The 12,448-nt window shown below is 48.1% G+C and overlaps 1 protein-coding gene across 1 annotated transcript in view; it reads left to right on the forward strand.

Moving 5' to 3' along the window:
- Positions 1–12,448, forward strand: part of LOC119453139 (zinc finger protein 91-like) — a 124,410-nt gene that overhangs the window by 3,187 nt on the left and 108,775 nt on the right. The window contains exons 3-4 of the mRNA XM_049667874.1: positions 2,127–2,333; positions 6,026–6,580. Coding sequence (XP_049523831.1) covers positions 2,141–2,333; positions 6,026–6,580 — 748 coding nt within the window. The 5' untranslated portion in view covers positions 2,127–2,140. The remainder of the gene's footprint in view (positions 1–2,126; positions 2,334–6,025; positions 6,581–12,448) is intronic.

Below are 12,448 nucleotides of genomic sequence, written 5' to 3' on the forward strand. Positions count from 1 at the left end.
CAAGGGAGGAAGACCAAATTAGCTACGAGGAAATAGGCCAACCTAGATGCAGTCAGGGTAAAAGCAGATGAATTTAGGCTGGTGCTCTCAAACAAATATGCAGCTTTCGAACAGAAATATGAAGATAAGATTCAAGGTAATGACTGAGACCGTAACTAGGCTGCTTTCAAAAGCATCAATTGAAGTAGGAGGTAAGGCACAATGGCAAAAGAGTATGTAAGCTCTCCCAAGCAACAAAGAACCTAATAAAGAAACAAACCATGAAAGTGCGCATACTGCAGGCATTATCAAATCGTGACCGGTAGCTTATTGGTATCATTGAAAAGAAAAGTGTAGAATAATTGCATTCTACGGGTACTAACATATGGGGGTCAGTAACTTGGAGGGTGTTATGATCGGCTTGGATCTGCACCTGTCAAATGTGGGAATCAAGCTCGAGCGCCTTTCCCATGACGAGATAATCCTCTTTCATCCCCGAGAGAGCCTCTGACCTCTACGGAGCAGACGAAAACGGCGAGCTACCAAGAAGGAGGACCCGAGGGAGAGGAGGTCGTCAACTTGACCGCCCGACAAAGTTCCGACACTTCCACAAGTTCCCCGCAGGAGTCATCGGCAGGTTATGATCTTCCTGGAATCTGTATCTCTCCAATGTGGGAAGCAAGCCCAGCGCTTTTCCTGTGACGAGATAATCCCCTTCATCCCCGAGAGATCGTCTCACCTCTACGGAGCAGACGAAAACGGCGAGCTACCAAGAAGGAGGACCCGAGGGAGAGGAGGTCGTCAACTTGACCACCGGAGAGAGTACTTCCCCGAAGGGAACATCGGCCACCACGAGGGGATTTAAGGCCGTCCTGGCCCCCGTGTTAATCAGAACCGCTCGAGACTCGGATAGAGTCAAAACCATGTACCAATGAAGTGAATACAATATTTTCTATTTTTCATCCTGACGATGCCCGCCTTCATCGTCGTCTCCTGATTCCTGCGGTGACGACCCACCTCACCCGGTCGAGATTATATCAAGGGTAACAAGCTTGGGAACAAGTTAAGAACTGTGCAACGAGCGAAGGAACGAAAAAGGTTGGGTGTAACTTGAAGAGACAGAGAGTGGCATGGATCAAAAGAGCAAACAAAGGTAGCCAACATTCTAGTTGACATTAAGAGCAAAAAATGGAGCTGGGCAGGCCATGTAATGCATAGGGCAGATAATCGGTTGTCTGTCAAGTTGCAGAATAGGTGCTAAAGAAAGGAAAGCACAGTCGAGGACGGCAGATAGTTGGATGGGGTGATGAAATCAAGAAATTTGCAGGTACAACTTGAAATACGATAATGCAAGACAGGGGTAATTGAAGATCATTGGGAGAGGCCCCAAGGTCATTGAAGAGCAGCACATGCCCAATGTCACATGCTCAGTCACCCAAGTTGGGCCGATGTTGGTTTTCAACCCAGTTCTCTCAGCACAGCAGCCAGATGCAGCCCATTTGACAACTCAGTGATGCAAGTTGGCGGGAAAGAGGTTAGTTGCGGACATGCATACATACATACATACAGACCTACTGCTAACTGGGTGAAGTTCTTAAAGAATGCTATTGCATTAAAAATGCACTTTGGCAATTCTAATAATGTGTAGGGCAGGTAACTGACTGTCTACCGTGGCTACTGAATGGGTGCCAATTGAACTGACGTGCAATTGTGGACAGCAGACAACTAGGTAGTGTGATGAAATGGAAAAGTTGCAAGCGTAGGATGGTATCAACTGGCAAAGATATGTGTCGACTGGGATCCTCCAATGGACATTTCATCGGCTTAAGGCGATGGCCTCAGGATCTTGCAATCACTTTGCATTTGTTTGACTCCACCAATAGCTTTAATGTACGAGTTCAAAAAAAAAAGTCTGAGATACGTTCTGCTGTCCTGGGGAAACCTTGTACTGAAAAAGGTTGCCCTGTTTTCGAGTATTCAGTGTGCATTGTCCCTTGTAGCCCTTTAGGAATACTGAACCGAAAGGGTTATGTTGTGTTCCACGGCTATGCATTGTAAGGTACCCCGGCATTTATTCTATTGTTGTATATACCTCTTGTTCCTGATACTGTAACAGGACTGCAATCGCTCCAATTATTTTTCTGCAGGCCTCACAAGTGCGATGAGCCTAGCTGAAAGTATCGCTGCCAAGATGGCATGCCACACCCCTTCTAAAGTGATCGGTCAGGAGGAGGTTGGCACGCAGTGCAGCTTGCCTCTGGCTGACAAGTCTGTTGGGTGCTCCTTCAAAGCAGCCAGCAACTCTATGAGCGTGCAGACAACAGAGACTGTGGATCAGTCAAACTCCACCTCAGGTGGGTAGTGACTGGCACTTCTCTTACATTTGCTTGCTTGTGTGAGTTTGTGGTAAATAGCCAAGTCTGCCTAGCTTGGTACGACCTGCTGAAGTGGGTATGACATTCTGGTGCCGAGGACATATTAGCTGGTTTGTGATTCTTACCTGCATTATGATTGGGGCAAAATGCAAAAGTACTGCTCTACTGAGCACATTGAAGCACCCTAAGTGGTAGAGCTTAATCCAGAGCCCTCTTGCCCTGGTGTGGCCCTTGCGTGGCTTTACGATAATGTTAAACCCAGGGAGTTTCTTCGTTATGCCTAAATCAGTATATTAATGTTAAACGTTGTGGGGATGCGCGACTCACGCGTCTCCTGTGGTCCGGCTTCACCGCGTGGTTAAGTGCTGGCAGTAGTTGCGGTGCGTTGCGAGAGATGGGCGCGAGTGTCGCGATGCTAACGCCGCCGAACGGCGATGTGACTTGGGAGAAAAAGGTCAAAGGCACTCTCTCTTGGGCTTGGGATCGGCGGCCAACACGCACGAACGCATCGCGCGTGCGCCGGCCCGCTTCGCGCGACCGTCGCGCGAGGCTAAAAGCAGGACACCGGTTCGTTCAAGCGCGCCACCGTTCGCGTGACTGTACACGTGAACGACTAGGCGATGGTGTCATAGGATGTCGTGAACGTATTCACTCGCTATCGGGTTGCGGTGAGTCGGAATTCCTTGATTTGTCGTGCGCCCGCATGAGTGTTCTATTGGTCGTAATTCGGCTAGCGTGTGTTAGTGTATGTAAGGTGCTATAAATGCCCCTTTGCTTGTTTGCACTACTGTGTTGTCGTTCCTTTGTCCCAAGAGCATGTGTGAGACCCCAAATCTGGCTGCCCAACGTGGGGCTCTTGGGGCATTGGACGATAATTTTGACAGTTTTGCTCGGTTCGAGACAACTTTTGTTTCAACCAAAGCGTATTCCTAGCGTGGGGATTTTGATCGCTAGTGTCGGCGGCGTGCTTTCTTGAGAGAGGCGACGGTTGCTGTAGCGTGTTTGAACTTTTCAACATGCTAAGCCTTTTCGCGAGGTATCGTAGCATGGGGCGAACATATTCGCTCGCTGTCGGGTCGCGGTGAGTCGGACTTCCTTGATTTGTCGCGCGCCCATGTGAATGTTCTATTGGTTGTAATTCAGCTAGTGTGCATTGGTGTATGAAAGGCGCAATAAATGCCCTTGTGATTGTTTGCACTACTGTGTTGTCGTTCCTTTGTCCCAAGAGCCCGTCTGAGACCCCTCTACGTGGATACAGATCAATGCTTAATGTAAGTCGACCGCTGTGTTTGAGGTGAATAAAACTCAAAGAGAATTCTTTAATGGAATTAACTACAAAACATACTTTGTTTTATCCAATTTATCCCAGCGGGTAGTTGTTTTCCACAGCACTCCTATTACAATGTGCTAAAACCTCATGCTAAAACCTTTTGCTGATGCGAAAGGTCAAGCCTTTCCACTTCGAGAAACGACGCACTAGTAAGCAAATTTCATTGCCCTTGCAATGAGTGGAATCTACTGGTACTCTGTTAGGCTCTTCCGGTACAGCCTCGATAGCAGGCACCGCTTGTTGCACCCTCCCGCGAGGCTTCGTGTGGACGTTGCTGTTGGCACTTGTCAGTCACATATGGTCAGTTGTACACTCGGCCATAAAATATTGCAGGGCACGCGAGTGCGTGGTAAACGACCCTCCACAACTTCTGGTGGCACACCCCTATTGTCGAGGCCAACACTTGCTTGCAGCACGTCCCTCCGTGACTGCAAGCGTGCTTGTTTCCGCGCTTCCTCCTTGTGTACAGGCGATATCCGAGTGTAGCCGCGAGGTGCCCCTCTTGTGATTGGCACTAGGGCGGTTTCGACAGGCAAAACTATGTGAAGCGTGAGCCGGCCCACGCCGCATGACGCGACGCTAAGCTCAGCTGCTTCAACAACCAATCGTCTACAGTGGTTTCATCGGCAGCTGCTACAAATGGCATTGACACCGTCTTCGTTGTCCGCCTCCAATTTGATAAAGGCTTCGGAGCGAGGAAATTATAGCAAATTGATGATGCAATTTATGACTGATTAAAGGTAGACGGCGTAAAGGAATTTGAAATCTCGAAGCAGACAGTATTACACTCCCTAAAAAACAAGGTGTAGATTTTACAAGCAGCCGAGAAATTTGCTGGATCCCGGCAGAGGAATGTCTGCCAAGGTGTCCACCCAAAACTTGAGGAAGGGTTTCTGATGTAGCTGAAAGTCATGATCGCCAAGCATGTGCTGGTATCTGGTGATGTTTTAAATCAAAAGGCAGAAACCCTGGCACTTCAGATGAACATTGAGGGTTTTAAATTTAGTGATGGCTGGGTGCGAAATGTGAAAAAAAAAAAGAAACAATTTCAGTTTCAAAAAGATGTGCAGTAAAAGTGTCCCATATGAGAAATTTGTCATGCCAACCAATTGTAAATTTTGCAAATGCCAAATGTGGCCTTCAAAACTCGAGTGCTCATTGAGGATCAGAGAGCAAGCTGGGTCAAAGCTTTTTGAGACTGTCCTCTATGAGTCATAGAAATCTGTGAAAGTTTTCAAACACTCCAGATTTTCTCACTTAGTAATCTTTTACTATTATGAAAAATAATTTATACGGCTGGCCTTCACAAACGGTCATCAAGCATTCAGATGCAGAAATATTGAGTAAATCAAAAAGGTCCACTAGGCGTCATTTGTTCTATTATACCTGAAATCACCCTCAAATAAAAAAAACGAAGCTCATCATTCACTTTAGTATCTGTTCTTCTTTTGCATTTCATAATACGGTTGAACCCACTTATAACGATACCGGTTCTAACAATATTGTCAACTTTTGTATGTTTTCTATGGTTAAATAACTCGCTTATTACAATGCCCCGAGACAGCATTATCAATTTTTAACGATGAAGTCTGGCCACTGGGTGTCCGTGCCGGAAGGTAATGGAATGCGAAATCTTTGAAAAAAAAAAGAAAGAAAAAAATTGATCCGCCATATGCCGCAGCGCTGTTCTCCAGCCTTTTCCGCATTGGCAGCCTCGTGTGCCTCTTTCCCGTCACCATTTCAACCCTTCGAAAAAAGAATGGATTGCGCCCATAGCTCTAAGCCGCACCACCCTCCGAAACACTAATGGACTGCGCCAACTGCGCTAATAGCGCTGCGCTTCGCGATTGCGTGCTGGCCGGCTGGCTCGTCATACCACGCAGTTTTTCTAGCAGTTTAAGACGTTCACGCTCGTTTTTGTTGCTTGCGTCGAAGTCATTCCTTGCCACGTGGTTTCCCAGCCTCGTATGACTCGCCGCCAAAACGGAAGATGGTTGATCCGCCCGCTGACCATCGGCAGTGTACGACGTTGCCGGTGAAAGAAAGTGCACTGCTATATATTTAGAAATGAAGATAGTGATGACGGCAGCGATGAAGCGGTAGAGCAGCAACTTCAACAAGTCAACACAATCAGCAGCCGGATGGAGGAAGGTGTTGGGGAGTGGGGGCACTGGCCTCCCCGCCATTATAGTTTTCTCACAACAGCCATGCTAACCCTTTATTTGGATTTTTTCATGCAGCCCGGTTATAACAGTTACCAATTATAACAATGAAATTTTCGTGGCACTTGAACAATGTTATAAGTGGGTTCAACTGTACTACTTTTGTTTCATTTGTGCAGCATCGAAGCCTTCTATTTCTCCATCAACAGCCAACGGTGACAGTTCACAGAAGGGATGCCTCCACCAAGATCATCTGTGTGACTATGCGGCTGATAGACTGTTTCGTCCGGAAGCACGTGCCAAGGTCGATACTAGTGAGCGTTTGTTCAAGTGCAATTTGTGCCCTCAGAGCTTCTCAAGAAAACGCGCCCTGAAGAGCCACTTGTGCGTGCACACGGGTGAGCGGCCATTTCAATGCCCTTCATGCCTTCGGAGATTCTCGCAAAAGTCCAAGGTCAAGGAACACCTGCACACTCACACAGGCGAGAAGCCATTTCAATGCTCTTCATGCCTTCAGAGCTTCTCACGAAAGGCCCACCTGAAAACCCACCTGCGCACCCACACAGGTGAGAAGCCGTGGCAGTGCCCTTCATGCCCTCGAAGCTTCTCGCGTAAGGCCAACATGATAGACCACCTGCGCACCCACACAGGCGAGAAGCCATATCAATGCCCTTCATGCCTTCGGAGCTTTTCACGAAAGTCCCAACTGAACATCCACCTGCGCTCCCACACAGGTGAGAAGCCGTGGCAGTGCCCTTCATGCCCTCAACGCTTCTTGCGTAAGGGCAGCATGAGAGACCACCTGCGAATCCACACTGGCGAGAAGCCATGGCAATGCTCTTTATGCCCTCAAAGATTCTCGCAGAAGTCCGGCATGAAAGACCACCTGCGCACCCACACAGGCGAGAAGCCATTTCAATGCCCTTCTTGCCCTCGTGTTTTTTCGCGCAAGTTCAACATGGAGGAACACATGCACACTCATACAGGCGAGAAGCCATATCAGTGCCGTTCATGCCTTCAGAGCTTCTCACGAAAGTCCCAACTGAACACCCACCTGCGCACCCACACAGTTGAGAAGGCATGATGGTGCCCTTCATGCCCTCAAAGCTTCTCGCAAAAGTTCAGCATGAAGGAACACCTGGGAACCCACACAGGCGAGAATCCATTTCAGTGCCCTTCATGCACTCAGAAATTCTCACTGAAGAGTGCCAGAGAGCAACACCTGAGCATTCATACAGGTGACCAACCATACTGTTGAGCTGTCTGCTCGAAATCGTTTGTGCAGGCTGATTACTTGAGCAGACAAGAGAGAATAGTGCACCATTGAACTGTAGAGTAGGCCAACAGCCATGCTGAACTACATCAATTTTCAATAAAAATCTATAGACATTGAGCGTGCTGCAGGGTGTTCTGCTGTATCAGGCAGCTCTTATGTGCTCTTAAAGGGGCCCTGGTATGCTTTTTCTGGGTCACCATATTTACTCGAGATCTATTCTCAGGGTGCCATAAAATAAAGAGCTAAATAAATCATCAAAATTGACCCACACAAACCCATCTTATAGCTCATAAAAATACAAAATACAAGTGAAGTGAGAGTCACTCTTCCATTTCGCATTTCACTTTGCCTTAGCTTCATGTGGTGACATCAATGGCAGCAGGGCGTTAGCAAAAATCGGCGTGCAACATTTGCCAAGCCTACGCAGCCTGTTCATGTGAGGCCATGGGTGGAGTACCCATGGCCTCCACGATATGGCGGTTCGCTGTCTAATCTGGGAGGCCATGGCGTCACGTTTATAGTGATGCCATGGCCTTTTGGCACCAATGTGCTCGGCAAGGGGTGCATAATAGTCATGATTGCAACACCCTGCCCATGGATGTGCTTTAACTTAAATGGTTATAAAATGTAACGCCATTGCACCTGGGAATGCTTACACCCTATGGGCCACTCCCCTATTCCATCACCTTCCTCCTGGGAGACTGCGCGGACTAGCTGAGACCCGCAACCGCTGATCTAGCTTGCACGCGGGGTGGCGCGAGCCAATGAGGCCCTGGGCTCCACGCTACGATGAAGTCGCCCCCCCTCATTAACAATAAATGCTTTCTCTCTCTCTTTTATTGTAGTATGCTTAAGCTTTTTGGAAAAAAAAGCCCTACAAAAAGACATTTTAACTGGGCAAACATACCGTCTGAAGTCACTGAAACATTTGGCAGACTCAATGTAGTTGATATCTACGCAGTGCACAAATTGTTGCAGCATGAGGCGCTGACACGCTGAACTGGTGCCTTGCACCGGGATGCCTTGGATAAGGCTGTCGGGAAGCTTCTTGTAAAGCAAGCAAAGCTGACTAGACATAGGGTTTTCTAGTGCAAGCCAGTGAGAAGTGCGTGGCGAGGTGCTTCTGGCATTCTCGTCACAGTGTTTCTTCTGGACTTCTTAAGCATAAGGGCTGCCGTGGCAACCTTCTCGCATTTTTTAAAGGCCCCCTAAACCACCCAGAGGTCGAAATTTAGTTGTGGTGTTGCAGTTGTGCACGAGTCTACAACGAACACGTAGCTGCGAGAATTTTTTGAAATGGTTCCGTAATAGCGCCGTAATAGCGGAGTTACACTCGTTTGATCATCAAAATATGGCCCTCGCTCGTTGCGCTCTTTCCTTCGCTACTCTTCTCGTCGGCTGGTCTCTCCTCCTCGCCGAGTGCTCCTCCAAATGTCACGGGACATTCCTCGTCGCCAATGCGCTTCTCAAAACGCTGTCGACTTCTGGTTAAGGCACGTCTGCGCTAGTGGAAAATATACCGATGGCGAACTGACCTCCAGTGCCCTAGAATGTCTGCCATGCGAGAGGTGTCCAAAGGATACGGGAATTCAGCCGGCGCACCGCCCGCTGCACAATCACCAGGCCAGTCGACGACACGTGAAGCTGCGCGCCTCCGCCGCCGGCTACGAAAACATCGGCTGCAGCTTCTGGTCCAAGCAAAATTATTTCCTCTAGATAAAGCGATGCATAAATTGTATATTTTATGAAAAACAATATCCGCTGTCAAACGTTTAACATGAACGAGAGCTCCTATACTTGTCGAACTCAGCTGCAGGTCACGGCTACCAACGGGAGACGACCGGCTAGGCTGTGCTCGCATTGCAGCGGACAGCGCTCCTAATATCAGTGTAATTTTCTTCTTTGTGTATAATTATTGCGAGGAGCGACAACAACAATAAGAAAATATTGCGGCTCGTGAGCGTCAGTAATTCATTCCGAAGCACCGTCTGCTTTAGCTTTGAAGGGAACCGGGAAAGGCCTAGCGACGATATCAGCGCCGTCGAGCGATCAGCGGCTGTGAGGCTGCCACACAAATGAGTCCCGGTCTCATCCTCTCTACAGCAAGGAAATCTCGCCACTCGCGATCAAAACCGCTGTCGAACGGCGAATGGCAAACGGCATGCGGCGAGTTACAGTGCCGGTAACGTGGACGGGCCTTATTAGCCGTGACTCAGCGCCTCTCGCCTACCAGCTGTTGCTGCCATGCCGGCCCGTGCTCATGCAAAGCGTGCCGCTATGGACCCTGTGTTGTGTGCACGTCTAGAAAGGGCAACACTGTCGCACTCTGTTCTCGCAGCTAATCAGACCACTAAGCACGACTGTTGAAACGCGAGCAATTTGGCACTTGCGTTGCGGGATGTAATTACCGATTCACAAGCGCGCACGAGCGAGTAATACAACGAGGAAGAGCAGGGAGCGCACGTACCTGCTAGCAAACTATCCGGAAGTCGTAGGTTCTTGCTTGACCAATCGACATCGTGACGACCACTGGGGATACCGGAAAGGCCAGGAGAGAAGGACGGCATTGTTTTTTTTATTTTGTGGTGCGCCCGTGGCGCGTAGCGCTGCAGCGTTCTGAACTCGATATGCGTGCTTACTTGAAATGTTTAAAAAATATCTCAGTTGGTTTAGGGGCCCTTTAAAAGGCTCCTTCCGAGGCCACCACAGCGATGCCTCAGCGGAGCTCGTAACCCTTGCCGCCCGTGACCCCACTTTGCAGTTGTTATAGCAGTGCCATTCTTGAACGCCAAAAGCCGCGGCTTGTTACATGCGATCAGAGTGTGGGGGAAGCAGAGTTGAATGGTTAAACAAGTCAACACAATCAGCAGCCGGATGGAGGAAGGTGGTGGGGGAGGGGGCACTGGCCTCCCTGCCATTAGTTTTCTCGCAACAGCCATGCCATTCCTCTATTTTGATTTTTTTTTCATGCAACCTGGCCATAACAATTATAGGTAATAATGAAATTTTCGTGGCACTTGAATATTGTTATAAGTGGGTTCAGCTGTACAACTTTTGTTTCATTTGTGCAACATTTAGGCCTATTTCTCCATCAATAACCAGCGGTGACAATTCACAGCAGGGATGACTCCACCAAGATCATGTCTGTGACTATAAGCCTGATAAACTTTCGTCCGGAAGCACATGCCACAGTCCACACTGTTGAGTATCTGTTTAAGTGCCATTTTGGCCCTCAGAGCTTCTCAAAAGACACCCTGAAGAAGCACTTGTGTGTCCACATGGTTGAGAGGGCCATTTCAATGCCTTTCATGCCTTCAGAGCTTCTCGCCAAAAATCAACTTCAAAGACCACCTGCACACCCACACAGGTGAGAAGCCATTTCAGTGCCCTTCATGCTCTCAAAGCTTCTCACTTAAGTCCTGTCTGAAAGCCCACTTGCACACCCACACAGATGAGAAACCATTGCAGTGCCCTTCATGCCGTCAGAGCTTTTCACGAAATGCCCACGTGCGCACCCACACCGGTGAGAAGCCGTGGTAGTGCCCTTTATGCCCTCGAAGCTTCTCGTGCAAATCCAGCATGAATAGACACCTGCGAAGCCACACAGACGAGAATGCATTACAGTGCCCTTCATGCATTCAGAGCTTCTCACGAAATTCCCACCTGAACTCCCACTTGTGCACCCACACAGGTGAGAATACATGGCAGTGCCCTTCACGCCCTCAAAGCTTCTTGCGCAAGTCCAGTATGAGAGACCACCTTCGCACCCACACAAACGAAAAGCCATTACAGTGCCCTTGATGCCTTCGGAACTTCTCACGAAAGACCCGCCTGATAAACCACCTGTGCACCCACACACATCAGAAGCCATGATGCTTCTCGCATAAGTCTAGCATGAAGGAACACCTGTGAACCCACGCAGACAAGAAGCCATTTGAATTCCTACAAGCCCTCAGAGCTTCTCGCGCTGGCCCTTCACGAAGGTACACCTGCACACCCACACAGGCGAGAATCCATTTCAGTGCTCTTCATGCACTCAGAAATTCACACTGAAGATTGCGAGGAAGCAACACCTGAGCATTCGTACAGGTGACTGACCATACTGTCACGCTGTTTGCTCCAAGTTCTTTACGCCGGCTGATTACTTAAGCAGACAAAAGAACACTGCACCATGGTACTGTAGAGTTGGTCAATAGGCATGTTGAACTACTTCAATTTTCATTTAAAGATCTATAGACATGGAGCTTGCTGCAGGGTGTTCTGCTGCATCAGGTAGCATAAGTGTCCTCATATGCTCTTAAGTGATGCAGGAACATGGACGAGGAAGAAGTTTGGCATGCGACTCACTGTCTTTTCAAGGCAAGGTCGGAGGAGACAGGCCGACGCAAGATATCCAACTGAGGTGGTGTCAAACGTGATGTAAAGCACATGAAATGTACACCTATGGTTCACACATGATGAAAGCTGTCTATAAAAATTAAAAACGAAGCCTTAGGTGACTGAGTGAAGCCCACTTCCAGTTTGCTGCCTGGGGTTTTTCCTCTATTGCTAAAAAAACTTCCGCAAAATATGTTTTCTTTTTGTTGATTATGCTTATTCTGGATGTGCTTTACAGATTTGTATAGAAAATATAAATTTTTCTGGGTTTTTATATCTCTCGTTTATAAAGGGTTAAATGTGGTGACGGGAAACCGAAATGAAATCGAGCTGGTGGGTGATTCCGGAATACGATGCCGCCTGCAGCAGGGAACAGCGGTGCATTTGGATTATCGCCTATTGAATGCATGTATTACGCTTCCAACGACACTATGCCACAGGGGCTGTGAAACGTGCAGGTTAAGATGCTTATCGCAATAGGGCTGGATGCGATGGCTGTGAATGCAATGTGCGACGGCCAACGAGATTAGCTGGTATCAGATTAGGAAACTTAGTGCGTGCCATCAAATGAATAGAAACGAAGCAGCGGTAGCCATATCTAAGAAACCTAGCAATAATACCTTACTTTGGCGCACAACATATAAGTGATGCCCAAAAAGCGAGTACAAAAATCTCGTTCAGGTTTACCATACAAATTTACTTAATTATGTTAGTATAGTGTCAAAGCCCGAAGGCTTTAGATAAACAAAAGTGGGCAGTTTTTTCTTTTCATAAGCAAGAAAGCTTTAAATGTGGCCACTGCAACAAGAAACGTAGATGGGAGTTAGAAGAATCAGTCCTTGGAGGAGCGGGAGTGATAAAATAAATCCTAATAAACTCAAGCGAGATCGCATACGGCGTAATTCGAGACAAGGTTGACCAAGCTATGATTTTATCGAAGACCCACAAG

The sequence above is a fragment of the Dermacentor silvarum genome, chromosome 5 (assembly GCF_013339745.2).
Source record: "Dermacentor silvarum isolate Dsil-2018 chromosome 5, BIME_Dsil_1.4, whole genome shotgun sequence".
Lineage (NCBI taxonomy): Eukaryota > Metazoa > Arthropoda > Arachnida > Ixodida > Ixodidae > Dermacentor > Dermacentor silvarum.